At 42.1% G+C, this 17,854-nt stretch overlaps 1 protein-coding gene across 1 annotated transcript in view; it reads right to left on the reverse strand.

The window, feature by feature from the left end:
* Window positions 1–339: 339 nt before the first annotated feature.
* Window positions 340–17,854, reverse strand: part of LOC128362719 (A disintegrin and metalloproteinase with thrombospondin motifs 2-like) — a 106,560-nt gene continuing 89,045 nt past the window's right edge. The window contains exons 5-23 of the mRNA XM_053323563.1: window positions 17,822–17,854; window positions 15,936–16,092; window positions 14,920–15,025; window positions 14,493–14,636; window positions 13,922–14,054; window positions 13,186–13,215; window positions 11,949–12,062; window positions 11,664–11,809; window positions 11,203–11,378; window positions 8,793–8,926; window positions 8,581–8,704; window positions 7,969–8,049; window positions 7,682–7,845; window positions 7,254–7,410; window positions 7,007–7,142; window positions 6,575–6,782; window positions 6,213–6,342; window positions 5,720–5,824; window positions 340–2,466 (exon numbers count right to left, since the gene is read on the reverse strand). The exon at window positions 17,822–17,854 is cut by the window's right edge and continues 51 nt beyond it. Of these exons, the coding sequence (XP_053179538.1) occupies window positions 398–2,466; window positions 5,720–5,824; window positions 6,213–6,342; window positions 6,575–6,782; window positions 7,007–7,142; window positions 7,254–7,410; window positions 7,682–7,845; window positions 7,969–8,049; window positions 8,581–8,704; window positions 8,793–8,926; window positions 11,203–11,378; window positions 11,664–11,809; window positions 11,949–12,062; window positions 13,186–13,215; window positions 13,922–14,054; window positions 14,493–14,636; window positions 14,920–15,025; window positions 15,936–16,092; window positions 17,822–17,854 (4,347 nt within the window). The 3' untranslated portion in view covers window positions 340–397. The remainder of the gene's footprint in view (window positions 2,467–5,719; window positions 5,825–6,212; window positions 6,343–6,574; window positions 6,783–7,006; window positions 7,143–7,253; window positions 7,411–7,681; window positions 7,846–7,968; window positions 8,050–8,580; window positions 8,705–8,792; window positions 8,927–11,202; window positions 11,379–11,663; window positions 11,810–11,948; window positions 12,063–13,185; window positions 13,216–13,921; window positions 14,055–14,492; window positions 14,637–14,919; window positions 15,026–15,935; window positions 16,093–17,821) is intronic.

The following is a 17,854-nucleotide window of genomic DNA, read 5'->3' on the forward strand; positions in this document are numbered from 1 at the left end:
TCTCCATCAGTATCGAATACTGAATGAATCCTCAAACAAGGCTGTGGATGGTTTGGAGGGATAAAAACTTGATTTAAAAAAAAGTGCTGGTCAAACTGGATGTATATTCCATCCCTTCTTTTTCTCATTGTGTTTACACAGGTGAGGTGATTTGCTTCAAATCTGCTACAGTCTGTAGGGCTTTTCTTTATTAAAAACAACTGTTCAAACATTTTGTAATGATATTTTCTCTCTGCAACAATCCTGACTGTCACAATAGTGATATGAGAATTTGTTTTTTTGTGAGTGGAAAGGCCTGGCAGAGGGCATCATTACAGTTGAGAGGGGTTTAAACGGGGGCTTACAAAAGTCTGTAAGGAAAACAATCATCTCTATAAGAGAAATGAGAAGGCTTGGTCTATTGTGCTGCCTGGCCTCTCTTCATCCTGAGGAGAAAGTTACGCTTCTCCTCCAGAAGCTCCTGAATGCGTTTGTTCCTGGTCCTTTCACGGAGGTTGACTCTGCGCTTCGGGATCAGGTTGTTCTGAGAGACATCACTGTCCACGCCAATGATCCTGTTGTATAAGATGTCGATGGAGTTGTTCTCACTGTTCTCCTCTGGCCTTCGCTGAGGTCTTACTGTAGAGGCTGTGGTAGCTATAGAAGTTGGTGCTTCTGTTGTCGGAGAAATGGTGGTGGGAGGTGGCATTGTTGTGGGAGGTGGTGTTGTCATGGGAGGTGGCGTTGTCGTGGGAACAGGGACGCTCACAGGAATGTAGTCAGACAGGTCCAGCCAGGGCGAAGAAGCAAGATCTGTCATATCCTCACTATTGATGGTCGGTATCACCATAGTAAGGCCATCGTCCAGCACCATGGTGTCACTGCCCATCCCCATGTTGCCGTAGGACTCTGTGATGTCATCCCCACTGAGAATGGCCCCACTGGTTGCTGTGACATCACCACTGCTGGTAATTGTAACATCACTGTATGGCATAATCCCACTGGGCATTGTGGCATCTTCAAAGTGAATGTGTCCAGTGGGAATTATGGCATCATCAAAAGTACTTGGGGTTGTGGCTCCAAAGTTTGCATTGTCCTGGTACCACAGTGGCGTTTCATCTGTTGTTGCTGTGCTATTACTGATGTATGTGACATTGATTCTTGACTCAGGAAAAGGGGTTCTCGCTGTTGTAGCATAAACACTAGTGGTGGAGGAAACCGTGGAAGAAAAGTACTCTTTTGATGGTTCTGGGCTTGTATATGGAGTGGTGTAATATGAAGATGTTGTTTTAAGTGTTTTCTTTTTTGGATTTGTCATTTTCACTGTACCCTTATTCTGATTAACCTTGGTCTGTGAATTTGGTGCATTTTTGGGACCTGTTTTGGAGTTCTTTTTGGTGTATGTCTTTGTTTGTGTTTGTTTTGTAACTTTTGTCTTTGGCCCAGTGTTCTTTTTGAGATTGGCCTTTGGTGGTGCCTTATTTTTGGGAGTAGGTTTGGGTGTTTTCTTTGGGATATTCTTTGCTGGAGGAGTCTTTTTAGGAGTGGTCTTTACTGGAGGAGTCTTTTTAGGAGTGGTCTTTACTGGAGGAGTCTGTTTAGGAGTGGTCTTTACTGGAGGAGTCCTTTTAGGTGTCGTTTTTGCTGGAGTGGTCTTTTTGGGAGTAGTGTTTGCAGGAGTAGTCTTTTTGTGATTTGTTTTTTCAGGAGTATTCTTTTTGGGAATAGTGTTTGTTTTCTTTTTAGGATTAATCTTTGGTGGGACATCTTTTCTGGTAGTGTTTTTTGGTGCAGCATTCTTTTTTGGATTGATTTTTGGTGGATTCACTTTTTTGGGTTTTTTCTTTGGTGGAATATTCTTTTTTGGCTTGTATTTTAGCAGAGTGACTGTTTTGGTACTGTCTTCTGTGGGACTTGTTATGGTTGAACTGGTCCCTCCTTGAGAGTCTGTGGTCGTTATCAGACCTAAAGTTGTTGGACTATTTGTAGTGATCTGTAACTGTGGATTTGTGCTCTCGTCTGTGTCTGGGACAGGCAGAGGCAGGGGATAAGCATTAACACTGGGAGATGTTGTAATTACTGAGGTGGTAGGGAGGATGGGAACACTGGTGGCTGGCAGTGGATGAATGGTGATCATTTCTGTGGTCTGCAGTGAGGTTGGAGTGGAATGAGGGACAGGAGTCATGAAAGTAGAAGGATAAGTGATGGTCCAGGGATTGGTGGTAGAGGCTGAAATGGTGGTGATTACAGCTTTGGTGGGTTGGGTGGTGGTGATGAAGCCAGAGCTGAAGATGCTGGTGGATGGAGAAGCAGTAACACTGGGCAAGATGGAAGTGATGGGGTTGGATCTGGAGGTGGGCAGAGGGTCTGTGATGGTGACATTGCTGCAGGACTTGCAGCACATGCGCTGGTACTCCGGTAGAGAGCAGTAGCGCTTCAGCACCTCCATACGACAGAACACTGAGCGGTCTCCATGACAACGCTGGCCTGTAAAGGAGAGAACAGACAGCTGAGACTGGGCACAGCCAGAGATAGAGACTATGAGGAAGTGAGTATATTTGTTGGTGTCTGATTTCTGGGATATGTCTGTGTTTGTGAAAGAATGTGCAGCAACAAGAGTATATAATTTGCATTAGCATTTGCCTGCATGTGCATATGTTTGTTTGTATACAAGACATGCGTAGTTGTGTGTGAGTGCTTGTGTGGTTCCACACCGTGCAGAGAGTAAAGAAGAAAAGCCAGACCATTAACAGAGGATGCAGGAAGGAAGAGGAGAAACACCCAAACGAGAGCAGTCATAAGGTTAGTCCAGAGCAACTGAAATGGAAAAAGGATTGCCAGTCTTGTGTTGTCAAAATAACTTGATGTTGGACTTCAGATTTTTTATCTAAAACTTTTTATGTCTAATTTTGACTCCCACTCTCTCATGCAAAAAGAGCTGCCTTTGTTTCAGATGTTGTCATTTCCCAGATGTTAAGTTTGAATACTCCATACTTGACTTGAACCCTTTTTGTACCATGCCAGTAAAAATAACCAAGTTCTCCTGGCAATGTCTGACATTTTCTCTGACAAAGAATCCAGCCAGTGAATATTCCTGGTGAGAGAAAGATCACACTTTTTAAAACATTTTTATTGATACAACTTTGCTGTTGAGAATGACAGGAACTGAAACAATGAGATGTATGCCCCCCCCTGCTCAATATATAGATATATTCTTTTCTTAAGAAAAATAATTCAACTGTATCGAAAGTTACAAGTTCACAGTCACTTTGGTAAAACACTTCATTACTTGGAAATCAACCAGTCAATCTGTTTATCGATTGAAAAGAAAATGAAGTACATAAATTATATTTGCTGTTTAAATAAAATACATAATTTCCATGATGATGTAAAAACTGGAATGGCACATTAAGTGTCATATGAAACATTTACAAAACATTAATAAAATTTCCCTGATAAATCAAAGTGCATATAGACGCAGTGCACGTAGTCCATCTGAATGTTTCTTCAACGTTAGCCAAACGTTAGCCAGCCCCACGCAGCAGGCCAGTGAAGCCACAAAACAGTTACCCATAGTATAGAATATTATAGAAGAAGATAACAGTCATGAACATTATTAAATACAGTCAACACCAATGTTATATACAGTATCGCACTGCTAGGTCTGGCTTGGTCTCATACAGTCCAACTCCAGCAGAAGGAAACCTTGGATAGCTCGCTACATAGTCACAACAGAAATATGTGATCACAATACAATGACAAGTCTGAAGTGTTTTTTGTTTTTTTCTAGATGCCGTATGTGTCGATACCCTAGGCCCTTTGTAAACCCTTCCCAGTAGTCGGACATTGGTCCAACATCACCTTGGTAGGTTTGATGGTTGGCGGGTGTGAGTTTGTTAAGTTGGTTTGAAGCTGCCTCTATTCCGAGTGAAACATTGAATGAGTAAAGCCATCTCTTTCACAGATAAATGCCATTACATTCAATCCAAGATAAGGCATTGTTCATGTGGTTAATGTTCATTAAAATAAAATGAGATCATTGGACGCTCTCAAATCAAGGTTTATGAGGTATTTCTGTATCTGATCGCAATGTGAAAAAGCCCAAATGATGAAGCACCCTTACGCACACACATACATACACATACACACACATACACACACAGATACACAGCAAATACGCATGGAAACATACACATACAAACAAACTTTCACCAACAAGACTGGTATTACTCATACACTCACTCATTCATTTACACTCATCTGAGCTTACACGCAAGACGAACATGCATCCACTCACACACACACACAGATGGATGAACAAGCTCGCACACACATAAACACACATGTACAAGTGATGGATGCAAATGTGCATGACAAAACGTGATCCTATGCTTAAAAGAAAACAAGAAGCGACAGTAAACCACTGATCCATCTGAGAGAATGGAGAGGCAACTAACTGACCAAGTCCTGCATAATATAGGTCTAACCCCTTTCCCCCGAAACACTTTACCTTTATTAAATATTCATCTGTATTCATGTAAAATCAATAAAAAAATACACATAACAGTCAAGGATCTAAGCGATCAATAGCAGTCCAAAGGTTTTAGGCAAATAAGCTACAGCTTATTCATGGTAAAACATTATTAATATTATTGTTACTCGTATAGATTTAGATTTATAGGTATATATAAATACAAATATATTTATAGATGTATTTGTTTAAAGTCTGCAAGCACAAATAAGCTGCATTTATTGAACTTTAGTATAACAGTCAAAGAGAGGATGGCTGATGATGAGGTGAAATGGGAAGCAACCTCAAGCGGTCAGACTACCCTGTTTTTCTTTTTTTTTTTGTGTGTTTTTTTTAATTAGCTTTTACTTCAAGATTCTCACCTCACAGTTCCCTCCCCCCAAAAATCAAAAGGTTTACTTATGTCACTTCCTGTTCCTGTGCTGAGTTCCTGTCAATCTGAGAATGGAACGTAGAATGAGACACCATTCTCATCCCCGAATGGAACCAGGATGTCAGATGAGCACTTTAGCAAAGATGTCCTCATTGTGACAAGATCACATTCACAATAAAGCTTTCATATTTTTTTTATAACTTTTTTTTCCTATATAGATATTTATATACCGTTTCTGTTTATTTTCACACCTGTTTCTCCTCACAATGACAGTGCGCTACAAAAAGAAAAAAGCGCAACTGCATCTCAGGAGTAGTAACCCATGACAACACGCAGCTAGCTCGCGCAAAACACGGGCGCCACATGCAGAGGGGGTCCCTCACACATGAACGACTCTTCGACACGTCTCAGGAGGTGCCATTAAAAAAACCTGTTCACCTTGCCACTTCGAATCCTTTTCACATCAAATTTTTTGTTGATCTTTTGAGTTTTCGACTGGCCAGCGGTTACAACACAATGCTCCACAAAGGAGAGAGAGAGAGATAGAGAGAGAGACAGAGCAAGAGAGAACCAACTAGCACACACAGGAGCCAGAGACCTCCCCCAGTCAGAGCCGTCTCAGACACAGAGAGAGAGAGACAACATCCCCCCCAAAAGAGAAGCAAAAGCTTTGCCGCTCGCTCACGGGCGTGGGCACAGGCACAGGGCGAGGGGAGGGGCGGGTCAGGGGGCCAGCCGGGGCCGACCCTGCAGAGACAGGAGGACAGAGATGGGCAGGGCCCAGCAGAGGACAGACATGCAGCTGCGGCTGCTGCTGTGGAGGCCAGGCTGGGAACTATAGAGGAAGGGTTTACGTGAGGAGATCTGCGGGTAGTTGGGGTTGGGGCGTGACAGCCACTGGATCAGCATGTTGCCGTTCTTGTTGAGGTCTGATGAGCCCTCTGCAGAGAAAGAAGGAGAGTGATGGAGAAGGTTAGGATAGCATGGGAATTCCTTTACTGGTTATGTTTTTTTCCTCAGTCCTTTTGCCATATCCCTCTTCCTTTCTATTATGATGTCAGAATCTGTTTGGCTGTCTTTTAAAGCTCAAAAAATCATCTTATTTGTCACTGTCTGACAATATAATATATATGCATTCTGTATTACACTGAGTAAGATATTCACACCAAATACATGTTTTTATAGCTGCACCATTTGATCAAAAGGAAAAATTCTAGATGTGCATCTTTTCAGCCTGACATATTTGGTATCAATGATGTTTAAGAGATGAAGACAGTTTTGTGCAATAAAATAAATTTGAGTGTCCAATTTCACATCCTTAACACTCACTGGGACATGGATCCATCCGACAGACTCTGATGGTTTCAGGCTTACTGTCCAAACACAGTCCGATGGTGTTATCCCTGGTGTGGCACAAAGCTTGCCTCTGCTGGGTCCCATTACCACATGTCACTGAGCACTGGAGATACAGGATGCACAAATCGAAACATTACTATTGAACATCACTTGATTTTCTACGAAGCTTGTTAAACCTGCCAAGACTACAGTTTGGAGCCTCTTGATATTTAAAAAACAGTGCCTGAACCAAACAGCAGCTGTTGGGCATCAATTCAAAAATATCATTAGGTATTTTTGGTCGGACATTATTTTCTACTTTTCAGTTTCATCCATGCCCAGCCTGCATTCAGTACCTGTGACCATGGTCCGACTTTCCACTGGGTGGGGCAGGCGTGTCGGTTGCAGGACTTGCGGGCCTCTGGCCGGTCGTCGTTGCAGTGTTTATTGTGGATTGTGCGTGTGGTGTTGTCATCTGAAGGTTGGACACAGCTGACCGAGCGGATTTGCATCCCTGTCTTTCCACATGGTTTGCTGCAGTTCTGCCATTCCCCTGTCACCCAACTGGAGGGAAAGAAGAGTATGAAGGTCATTCAGAGTGTCAAAACACTTTAGTTAAGAACTAAAAAGGAAAGGGCCAGCTGAATGTGGAAAAAGCATAAAAATGTCTGTAACACAATTTAGTTAGAACTCCGTAGTTATATTTTTACATGTTGTAACTATACAAACACTAACACTAATACATCAATCACTGATTCCCGAAACATACAGCATAATACAATGCATACATGGGTGGAGGGCAGGGCTTCTGGTTGCAGTCTCTGGTGTCTCCTCTAGGTTTCATGTTGGACTTGTTACAGAAGCTCTTGTGCACCATCTTACTGTCTACTTTTCTTCTGCAGCCGTATCGCAGGTACTGTTTCCCTACAGCAGGGGTTAATAGAAGAAGAAAGAGACAAATGTAAGCACAGATACACAAAGACAAGCACACAAATATGCCACAAAAGTTCTAGAAGCAGCCTTTTGCTTTTGTACCTCCACCACAGGGCTTTGAGCAGTAGGACCATCTCTTTGGGGCCCATTCGTAGGCACTGTCCTCTACCAGCATGTTGTTCTGAATGGCAGAGTCACTGTCCATGTTCATCATGTACTTATAGGACAAATTCACATCTTCATCTCCATGTAACTTTACCTATGGACCGAAATAGAGAGAAATTCATTACAATACTGTCATGGCAGTTTGCTGTATGTGTGTCTGAGTCACAAATGGCTGCAATTTTAACTGGGCCATGCAGCAAATCCTCATGTATACAACTGAAAACATATAATTTAAAGGTGCAGTGTGTGATTTAGTGCGTCTACATGTGAGGTTGCAAATCCAAGTGCCAAGTGTGGAAGAAAACGTATGGTGGCCCGTAACACATGAATAACACAAAAGGCCCACTGTAGATTTTAGTGTGTACCATGATCAGAATGCCATGTCTGAGAGGTCCGGTGGTCTGAAGAGTCTCCTTGTCATTGTCATTCTCATATTCCCACTCTACCCCCTTCTCTATGACCGAGTGGGATTCTGGGTATTCATTTTCTCCATTTATAAAGAACAGTCCCGATGCCACATTCTTCACAGCTGTATGATGGGTGAGAAATGTACATTGATTATACTTGTATGACATGTGTATACAACAATACACAGTAGACATATATTGACATATAGACATACACACTTAAAAAAAATAAAATTGTCAAATACCTAAAGTATGTGACGTTGCTTTCAGCTCTTGGATCAGTAAGTGTCGCGCCCCTCTTGGAACTTCAAGAACTTTGAGGAAACCTGGAATTAAGCACACATCTGGTTTATGAATTCAACATGATCAAAAGTTCATTTTACAGTTTCCTGACACAGAGCCTCAACTAATCCAGTAAAGAGCTCTTACTCATTAAAACAAAATATCCCTGCTCACTGGTTTTAGTCATCTAGAATAAACATCTAATTCTGGGAATTTTGGTGCTATAATGTAGATCTTTCCCAGTGTCAAGAGTTAGATAATATAAACATTAGGTCATAGAGCGAGGTTTGTCATAATGTCTTGGCAATGCTGGAATCACATGGAAACATGTCAACTCAACGTTCATAACAGTATTACAAATATTCCTCTAGAGGGCGATATTTAGCTGGATATTACTAAATGCAGGGGAAATGGATCCAGATTATAATATTAGCCAAATATTTATCTTGTGCTTGATAGACAGCTGCTATACTGTTGGAACCAAATCAAGTCTGTTCTAGATTTACATAAGGCACAGTGATTGTGAGTGTATACCCATAAACTTTAAAAAAAAAAAAAAAAAAAAAAGGGGGTACCTTGTTTCTTGGCTGTTCGTGTGATGGTGTCTTTAAAGGTTTTGCAGCTGGAGTTGTCTCCTCCACACACTCCACACTTGTCCTCCTGCTTTGAAGAGCCCACAGCACCGTCACAGCCCACTTTCTGTTTATGAGGAAATGGAAAGTTTAATGACACATCAACATCAAAACACTTGCAGCTCTCTTGCTCAAAACCCATTAACGTCTCTCACCTCACACTCCCCCCGCACACACACACTGTGCGGATCCTTGTATGAACAGCGTGTGCCATCCAGGAACATTCTTTGCATGAAGACCACGTCTCGTGTCTCCTTGGATTGGCAATGCAGCTGGCAGCGTTTGTTAGCTGAAGATCAAAAAAACAAACACAAAAACTCAATTATCGCAATTATTGCCAAAATTACACACTTGCAATCCATTTGCATGATTTCATCTTTACAAGCAACATGTGATTATTTTTTATGTTCTGAATGAACTCCATAGTCAGTGTGACGCCGTGTTTCATTGTGTCTGTGTGACTCATACTACAACTACATGAATCTCCAGAGACAAAACCTGGCAGTTCATCCCAGTGAAGATCAGCATGCTTACTTCATCACGTTTATTGCACATGGACCTCCTCCAAAGATCTTTTCTTATTGTGCTTTGACACTGAGAAGAAGGTGGCAGACGTGCTACTGTAGAATTATAACAAACTTTTGTCATGTTAAACTGAGAATGCACTGAAATAACATCTGAATTGTCTTCTCAGTGATCTGACTGAAATCTCATCTACAGAGTAATACACCATGATAATCAAGTGGGCCCATTGTGCAAACATTATGGCATTAATTATACTTTATTATTGTGTATATTTACTGAGTATAAGTGTACTTGTGAATCACAGTGTAGGTAGGTTTACAAATATATTCAGATAATATCATTATATATTTATATGTCCAGAGTATGCCTATGTTAGCCACTCAATCCAAGTAGCTATACAAACATCCTCTGTCATGGAAACATGGGAAATGCATTAGAGACTTTTTAAAACATGTTTAAAAATGTTTTCTATGATTGTCTACTGAAATGAAGTGAGAGTTTAGTTCATCTTGTCTTTTTATTTATTTGTGGATTATTTCTATGAAGACTTTTATAAAGACTTTTTTACATCTTCTGGCTGTAAAGGCTTTAGTCTTTTTAGATATATTTAAAATATATATGTAAGCCTGTATTTATAGTTTCCAGTTTGTCAGATATACTGTACTGTGTATTAGCTGCCTGTTCATGGTCAGTTGCATTTTCTGTTCAAGAGTTCAACATGCAAATAAATTCACAGTGTAGAAAAATATATAATTAACTTAAGTGTTTACACCACCCAAGGTGTTAATTAAGAGGTCCAACACCTGCTGATACCCAACATACTTCACACACTGCTCTACAAGGAGAGATAACTTAACTCATCACATATACGTAAGAACAACAGATAGTTTTGGGCTTTAGATCCAAAGTGACAGACCACAGGATTGGATGGATACTCTAAACAGCTGGTTGACCAGCCCCACACACAGGACAACTTGACGTTTAAAGTTTCTTTGCTTAGAAGAATTTTACAGTATATTTGTTGACTTGGACCCAAATAGAGAGACAAAAGCAACTGTGTGTCAAACGTCTCTAAACAAATACTAGGATTTCACACTCGTAGCAGACACTCTTTTTCTCTCCTCGCACTATCTGCAACTCAGGAGATGACAGACCATGAATGGAATTCAATTTCACCTCCCTATGTACTTTTCTCTTTCTCACACACACATACACGCACATCTGTCCTCACACACACACACGCGGAAAAGTAATTTGAGACTGAGAAAGGCTTGCTGAAAAATATGGCATTTAGAAATGATAGGAACGGAGAAAAACAATTTAGCAAGGCCCCTCTTAGTGGAGTGTGTGTAGTGTGACCTCCGATTAGATATGGAGACAGCTCAGCACTTTTCTCTAGGGCTGCCCTTTAGCTGGATGATAATTTAATACCTACCCTACAGTATCAGGAAAGCAGTGACGCCACCACTTAGAGACAGGGTGGGTCTGACAACCAAACACACACGTACATTCTCACACTTCTCAATAATGTCAAGAGGGTTTTGGATATTAAGTGAAGAACATTAGGATGGGATCCCATTGTAAACAAACACTGATAGTTTATCCATATGTGCCAACTGGGGAAAAAACACTGAGGTAAACGGAGGTTAGTGAGGTTCATATGACATCAGGGAATGGGTGGAGGAGGAGAAGATACCAAGTTCAAAGAAGATTGTTTTTAAAAAGATTTTCAAAGACATGGAGTGCTTTTATGGCAGGGCGTAGTCGTACCTCAAATCTCTGCACTCACACTCTGCAGGACAGCCAGATGTCAATGACCATAACAGAGCAGGACCTATATATAAAACCCGCTAAAACCCAACCACATTCAGGAATTATGAGTTTGCTCCCTTTTTTTGGCTCTGATTTATATTTACAACTTCCACAGTGTATCATTTCCGAGAGTCATGCACAGGCTGGTATCTCTACTCTGCCTCTTTTTGAGTCCATCTCTCGACACAATGACTTCATCCACCTTTCTATCTCCCGGTGCATACTCACAGTCTGGGTGTTCATAAGGCAGCCAGTGGTGCTTGTTGCCGTGGAGTTCATAGCGAGAGTCCAAAGCGTGGCATTGCTCCTCTCTTGGATCACTGTAGATATCCTCACACTCGTTGGTGTTGCACATCTGGAACTGGTAAATCGCCCCCACACAGGTGCGGCCTCCATTGGCTGGTCTGGGAGGGCAGCAGAGCAGAAGACATATGAATAGTTTTATCTGTCTAAATGTATGTTGTGTTTCATCTGCTCTTATTTGAAATCATGGGCTAGAAATGATACCTTTAACACAAATTATCTTGATGTGTTAATGGAACAAGTTGTCTCTGTACAATTATCATTATCAAGTGCAACAAATTTCAAGAACTCATATCAAAATAGCTTAGAATTTCAGATTTGACATAATTAAGCCAAACATAAACTTGTAAATTCACTCATACACACTGGGAAACACAGTTTCATACCTAGGATTGTCACAGTCGCGTGTGCGAAACTGCACTCCCCCACCACAGGTGCGGGAGCATTGGCCAAACTCACTCCATGAACCCCAGTTTCCATCTTGCTTGATGATGTCAGGGGTCAGCCAGATGCAGTGACCTTTAAAGCAATGCTGCAGTAGGCCAAGAATACAACAGAGGGTTGCTCTTTGCAAAGTGTGACATTAAGTATTTAATTAATGTTATTATGACAAGTTTAACAGAAATGTGAACTATTGTAGAGAAATTAAGAGTATGGTAGTGTTTGAATACCTTCCCATTCCCACACATGGTGCCATCAATGGGTGGTCCTTTCTTGGTCTTGCAGAAGAAGGGATTGTCTGGGTGGCTACACCACAGCTGCTTACATGGATCAAATGTGCGATACTGCAGGGCACAAAAAGAAACTCTTTTTACAATTAAAAGCTACAACATACAGCACGCACACTGGGCAACAGACTGACCCTCAATAATACAATTCAACAGCTGGAATGAGACCAAACACTGAAAGTAAGAAATAAAAAGAGAGATGAGAAGAGAGATATCACAACAATAACCACAACAGTATTATACCCAACAATAACAACATAAACCCTGTACTGTGTCACTGGACTGTACACTACGCTCCACTGAGAAACACACAGCCATTCATGCAAACTAAACCAAAGGATGAGAGAGAGGCAAAACTCTCTGAATGAGACAGCCCATGGTTTAACTAGGACACAAGGGAGGTCAGAGGGCAGAGGGCAAAAGGTTCAAAGGCCAAAACATGAGGTCTCTGTGACCTCTAAAATGGCCCTAGACACAGATCAAGGACCAAATTCTCCTCCTTGTCTGATATAAACCATTGATGAGGATACCACCAAACTGACCTGCAGTCCAGTGTCTGAGGGACCGTGCCCTCCTCCCTCCTTTCCACAGACTTCCCTACCCCCCATGACCCCAGTGGACCTTTGCAGGTCAGAGGGCGAGTCACAATCAATGGCTAAACTGTGGTAGGTAATCACCAATGACATCAGACTGGAGGATCCTAAAAGCTGAGGTGAAACATGAGAAAACAGCCTCTGTTCTGGCTCAGCCCTTTCCCCAAGGATGGGAAAGAGATCTAGCCAACCTTTTCCACTCATTTATAGTCATGAATGTGCCAATACAATGTGGCTCTTCTTGCCAGTGCTGCAGTGATTTAACACAGATTTGCAGGAAAAGAGTTTACGGTACAGTTCAACTGTTGAACTGTACCATAGCGACAAGTGAACTAGTAGAGTCACAGTGTTTTTAGGTTTTTTTTTAAATTTCACAGCAACTGTCTAAAAATGTGAGCATTTTAGAATCCTGCAGGCTAACGTCCAAAATATGACGATGGGTGGAACAGAGAAACAAAGTACAGTAAAAAATAAAAGTAAGGAGCAACATTACAAACAATTACAACTTCAGAGGACAAATAGAAAAAAGAAAATCTGAGAAAACAAATGACGGGCCACATGTCTTCTGGGAGGTGTGGTTACCTTACCTGCGTTCCTGACTGGCCCGCCTTTTGTAGCTGAGGGGAATGGGTTTGACAAGAGAATAGAGGGTAATCTAGCAATGTGTGCAAAGCTTCTGAACAAGCCCTTTTTGTCAATCAAGCAACAGCTTCCCAAAAGCGTGCCACAGTGGCTTCACAGTCATAAGAGCAGGTGAGGGTGACAGGGGGAGGGTAAGATGCCTGCCAAGGTGCTGCAGCTGGGTAAAGCTCATCTACTGTGTGACGTTTTGTGTTTACAAAAGCACTGTTTGTAACTAGTTCATGTAAAGGCACTGTGGTACCAAGGTAAGTGCTAAGTGTTAAAATAAATCACGTATCATTTATTACCATTAACATTAATAATAGAAAAAAAGATAGCTATCAAAACCAATTACCTGCTTTTAAGCAAGATGTCAATCCCACCAGTGGCGAGGAGAGGAAAGCAGAGGACATCAGAAGAATGTGAATAGCTGTGTATGTGGGACTCTCATTCATTACAGTGTAGATCAGAGATAGATGTCAATTCACTTTCAAAAATTGAAAGGATGCTCTTTCAAAGAAAACCCATCAGCTTGAACTGACTGAATGTGAGTACCCCCACTCTAAGATAATGCTAAGCTTGAAAAGGCAGTGGCAGTAGAAGATGGAGGAGGTTACGTTATGTCCTTTACAATGTTAGTAAGTGTTGGTATACTCTAGCTATGTTAGTAGTAGTGACTATCAGTCTACAAGGATCTCTTACCGCGGTGCACATCGTGTAGCCCACACCGAAGTCAAAGCGACACTGTTCATTCATGGAGTAGTGCAAACCAGGAAGCTGAGGCAACGACGGCCAATTGTGGTCAAAGGGGTCGTCACGCAGACAGTCATAGGAACTGTGAGAGGAGTGAGAAGAGGCTGCAATGAAATTTCATTTCTCTCGCATATTTATTCATGTCGTTCATTTAAAGCCCTGAGTTTTTCCACTGTTTCATATGTGATAGATTACGTGAGGAGGATCAACATCCCTTCAGAGGCCGCCAACCGGCTGAAAAGTCTTTAAAATGGGTTTTATGAAAGGTTTTATAGTCCATTGGCCTAAAATGTGGGCTGAAAACAATCCAATTTTGGCAGTGAGACTTGCACACTTTGTAATATTTTCAAGATAATAATATTTAACACTTAAGACAATAAATATTTGCACAAAATATCAACTGGGCAAAAATTCCTTGTAAAATATTGATGTCAGTATTAACTTTTAAAAACCAACATAATCAAATCGTACTCTGAGCGAGAGTGGATACTGTGTGTGTATGTGTGTGCTTGTGTCTCACTGAAGGTAGCGTCCCAGCTCTTGCATGCTACATCTGGACCAGTGAAAGCGGTGGAAGGCAGCCTGAACCAGTGGAGCCATGATGCTGCCCATGTGCACCTCATCACCACAGCGGTTCCCCTGGCCATCGTGCTCCATACCCAGCCTGTAGCAAAAAAACAAAAAAAACAAAAAAAATAGAGGACATGAGAGAGAGAAGTGAAGGGAAAGGAGATGAAGCAGTGCAGACAGATTGGGAACATGTGGGAGGAGAAGAAGAACAAAAAAACAACGGAAGGAGACAGTGGCAAATCTCTCATCTGATATTGGATGAGGTGACTGATGGACCAAAACTTTAATAAATCAATAAAGTCATTTAAGTGACTGCTTAAAGTCTTTTGCTGTACCATGAGAGCAGGCTGAAGACATTATTATGGCAATGCACTTACACGTGTCCCGTCTCATGCGCCACCACAAAGGCAGAAGAGAAACCGTCCTCGTGGTTCAAAGTGCAGCTCCTCACTGGATGGCACATGCCTGTCACTGGAGCGTAACCTTAACAACCAGAAAGAGAGATACAGTATGCACTTTATTTTTGTCTTGTACTGAAACCTTTAGACAGTACAAAACCTTAGCACCAATGACAATATGTTCAGCAAACCTGCATTGCTCACCCCCATCTCAAAATGATAAAGTAACCACTGATGAACCACTGATGGTATGCTATTTGCAATATGAATGACAGTCTGACATTCATAATTATGATTAGGTTAAAATTGTGTAATTGTTCAATATCGTTATGTTTTCACTGAAATTAATAATACTTAGGTCACTGTGTAGGGAATTCCTCAGTTTGACTTCACACGCTAAAATCCTACAATGCTGTATGTACAAATGTCAGTCATATCAGTCAACACCCTAACAATGAGTGACATGAAAGTGATTTGCTTACTTACTTCTCACCATAAATCTGTGACAATCTAAAGATATACACACACGTATTAGTCTGTTGCACACATACACTCGCAAATATGTGTGTCTTTTTGTGTCTAATCCTTACTCTAAACCGTTGTCTTCCACCCCTACATATGCCAATCTCCAACTCCCTGTGTGCTTGTCTGTCCTGTACTGCCTTTAATTGTGGAGCTGTGGCTGGCCCTGCTCTGTCTATTGATTTTCTGCTGCTGAAGGCTGAGCCCAAGGGCAGCTGAAGGGCTTCTGGATAGCTAGGCCACTGCCTTTAGAGGCCTATCCTCTGGGCCTGCCTGTTAGCCTGCACTCTGCTGCACAGAAAACCACCAACCACCAAACCCACAGTGCACTATGCAGCTGTATGAGTAAAAGGAAGGAAGAGGGGTGTTTTCTGTGTTCTTTTTCGGTCCTAAAGAGGGTGGGCACACAGTTTTGGATGGTATATTGCTCAGGTGTTATGAAGGCATCTGAATGTGTATGTGTCCTTCTTTACCCTGCATGCCCGTCGGGCCAAATTCCTGTCGTGTGAGAAAGATGGCGTGGTCGTGGTACTCAGCGTCCCCTGTGTCTTGCTTCTGCTGCAGGAAGGCCCAGCGACACACATTCTCTAGACTCTGGGAAGGGTTCCCTAGTTCAATCAGACTCATGGACTGCAAACAGAAAGAGAGACAATAAACAGGAAGAGAGTGAAAAAAAGGAATTACAAAGAAAACCCCAAGAGACTGTGTACTAAAATGGTTTTCTTAAATTCAATTCTGTACAAGAACATTTCATTCAACCCTGTAGGGGGCAGTGTCACAATGTTATATATTGTCAGCACATCCCGCAAATTGCTGAGGTGTACAACACAGAAACAGACACACACTGATACAAAGTATACTCACACAGTAATATCATCCTGTAATCTTGATGATTTCAATAATGAACATGTAATAGAACACGGTGGCTGCCCATTAATGAGTTATGCAGTAATATTCAAAAACAGAATTACAGAATATTTACTTATGACACCCACACAAACGCCCAGATGCCAGCAATTCCTTCCATTCACCTTCACTTCTCATGCTCTTCCTCATTAAGATCTCCGCTTTTCTCCCCTTCCCTTACTTCCTGCCATACAAGTCTTTCAATCTCACTGCACTCTTTTTTGCCACGTTTTCTACATTTCGCTTCCTTTTTTCACACATGCACAAAGCACAGTTGAACCAAAAGTGTGTGTGGTGTGAGTGTGTTGCAGCGAAGACATATGGCCTGCCTCTGCACACATGATGGAGTGTGAAGTCTTCACAAACACCCCATAGACAGAGTGAACTGTGCAGTCACGCGTGTGTGTGTGTGTGTATGTGTGCATTATCAGATTCATTAGATCCTTCTGTCTGTGTTTTTAATGTGTACTGCTTCTAATGGTGTACTGTATGTGCATGTTGGGTTGGAGTGTGTGTGTGTGGGTGAGCCTGCATTCAGGGTCACATAGCCAATCTGCAGGCTGTCTGGGTGCAGCTCTGTTGCCACGGTAATTGGGGATGATGGACAGCCGGAGCTTTGGCTGAAGCTGCATAGGGGCTGGCCTAGAATGACCAATGTAGGAGTGTGTGTGTGTGTGCCTGTGTGTGTGTGGGAGTGTGTGATCAAGGGCTCCAGTGGGACTGTAGACATGTCGAGCGGAGAGGAAGCGATAAGGCTACAGCAGCATAAGTTCATCACAGATCACCTATTCAGCAGTAAAATCATTAGTATCATCCTGTGGGGTAATCCCTGCCCTCCTCTATTCCTGCCATCTCTTGCTTTATCTCTTTTTTTCTCTCTTCCTCTCTTCAGCACAGACAGGCAGATAGAATTACAGTCAAGAAGAGAAGGATGCTACCCCCTTCGTCCGGTCTCTCTGTTTATGAATGAGGGAGGGTGATCATTGATTGTTTATCTTTGCCTGGACTTCCCATGATTCTGTGCTGCAGTCTACTGGGAGGAAGGCTGATTGCATAACGGGCAGAGTTTCTGTGTGCTTTGGTGCTGAACTGTGAAGGCGTGCGACTTGAAAACACTCCCCTGGGAAGCTGCATGCTTTTAGTTCCTCTTTTGCTCAGTCCACTGGAATAACAGGCTCCGGGCATCAGTGCGTGCTGATGAGAGTGTATGTGTGTGTGTGTGTGTGTGTGTGTGTGTGTGTGTGTGTGTGTGTGTGTGTGTGTGTGTGTGTGTGTGTGTGTGTGTTTGTTTATGAGTGTGTATGACTTGGATGTGCTTACTGTAGATACTTAAAGTGATTGTAGCAAAGTGCTAGTATCAAAGATAGCACTGATAGAAAGACAAGGCATATATCTTCCAGGAATTGCATCTCAGTCAACTTTTCAGCAGAACATGTGTTTTGTCAGGACTTACCTTGCCATAGCCCAGCATGATAATCCGCACAAG

The sequence above is a fragment of the Scomber japonicus genome, chromosome 8 (genome assembly GCF_027409825.1).
Source record: "Scomber japonicus isolate fScoJap1 chromosome 8, fScoJap1.pri, whole genome shotgun sequence".
NCBI classification, from domain to species: Eukaryota; Metazoa; Chordata; class Actinopteri; order Scombriformes; family Scombridae; genus Scomber; species Scomber japonicus.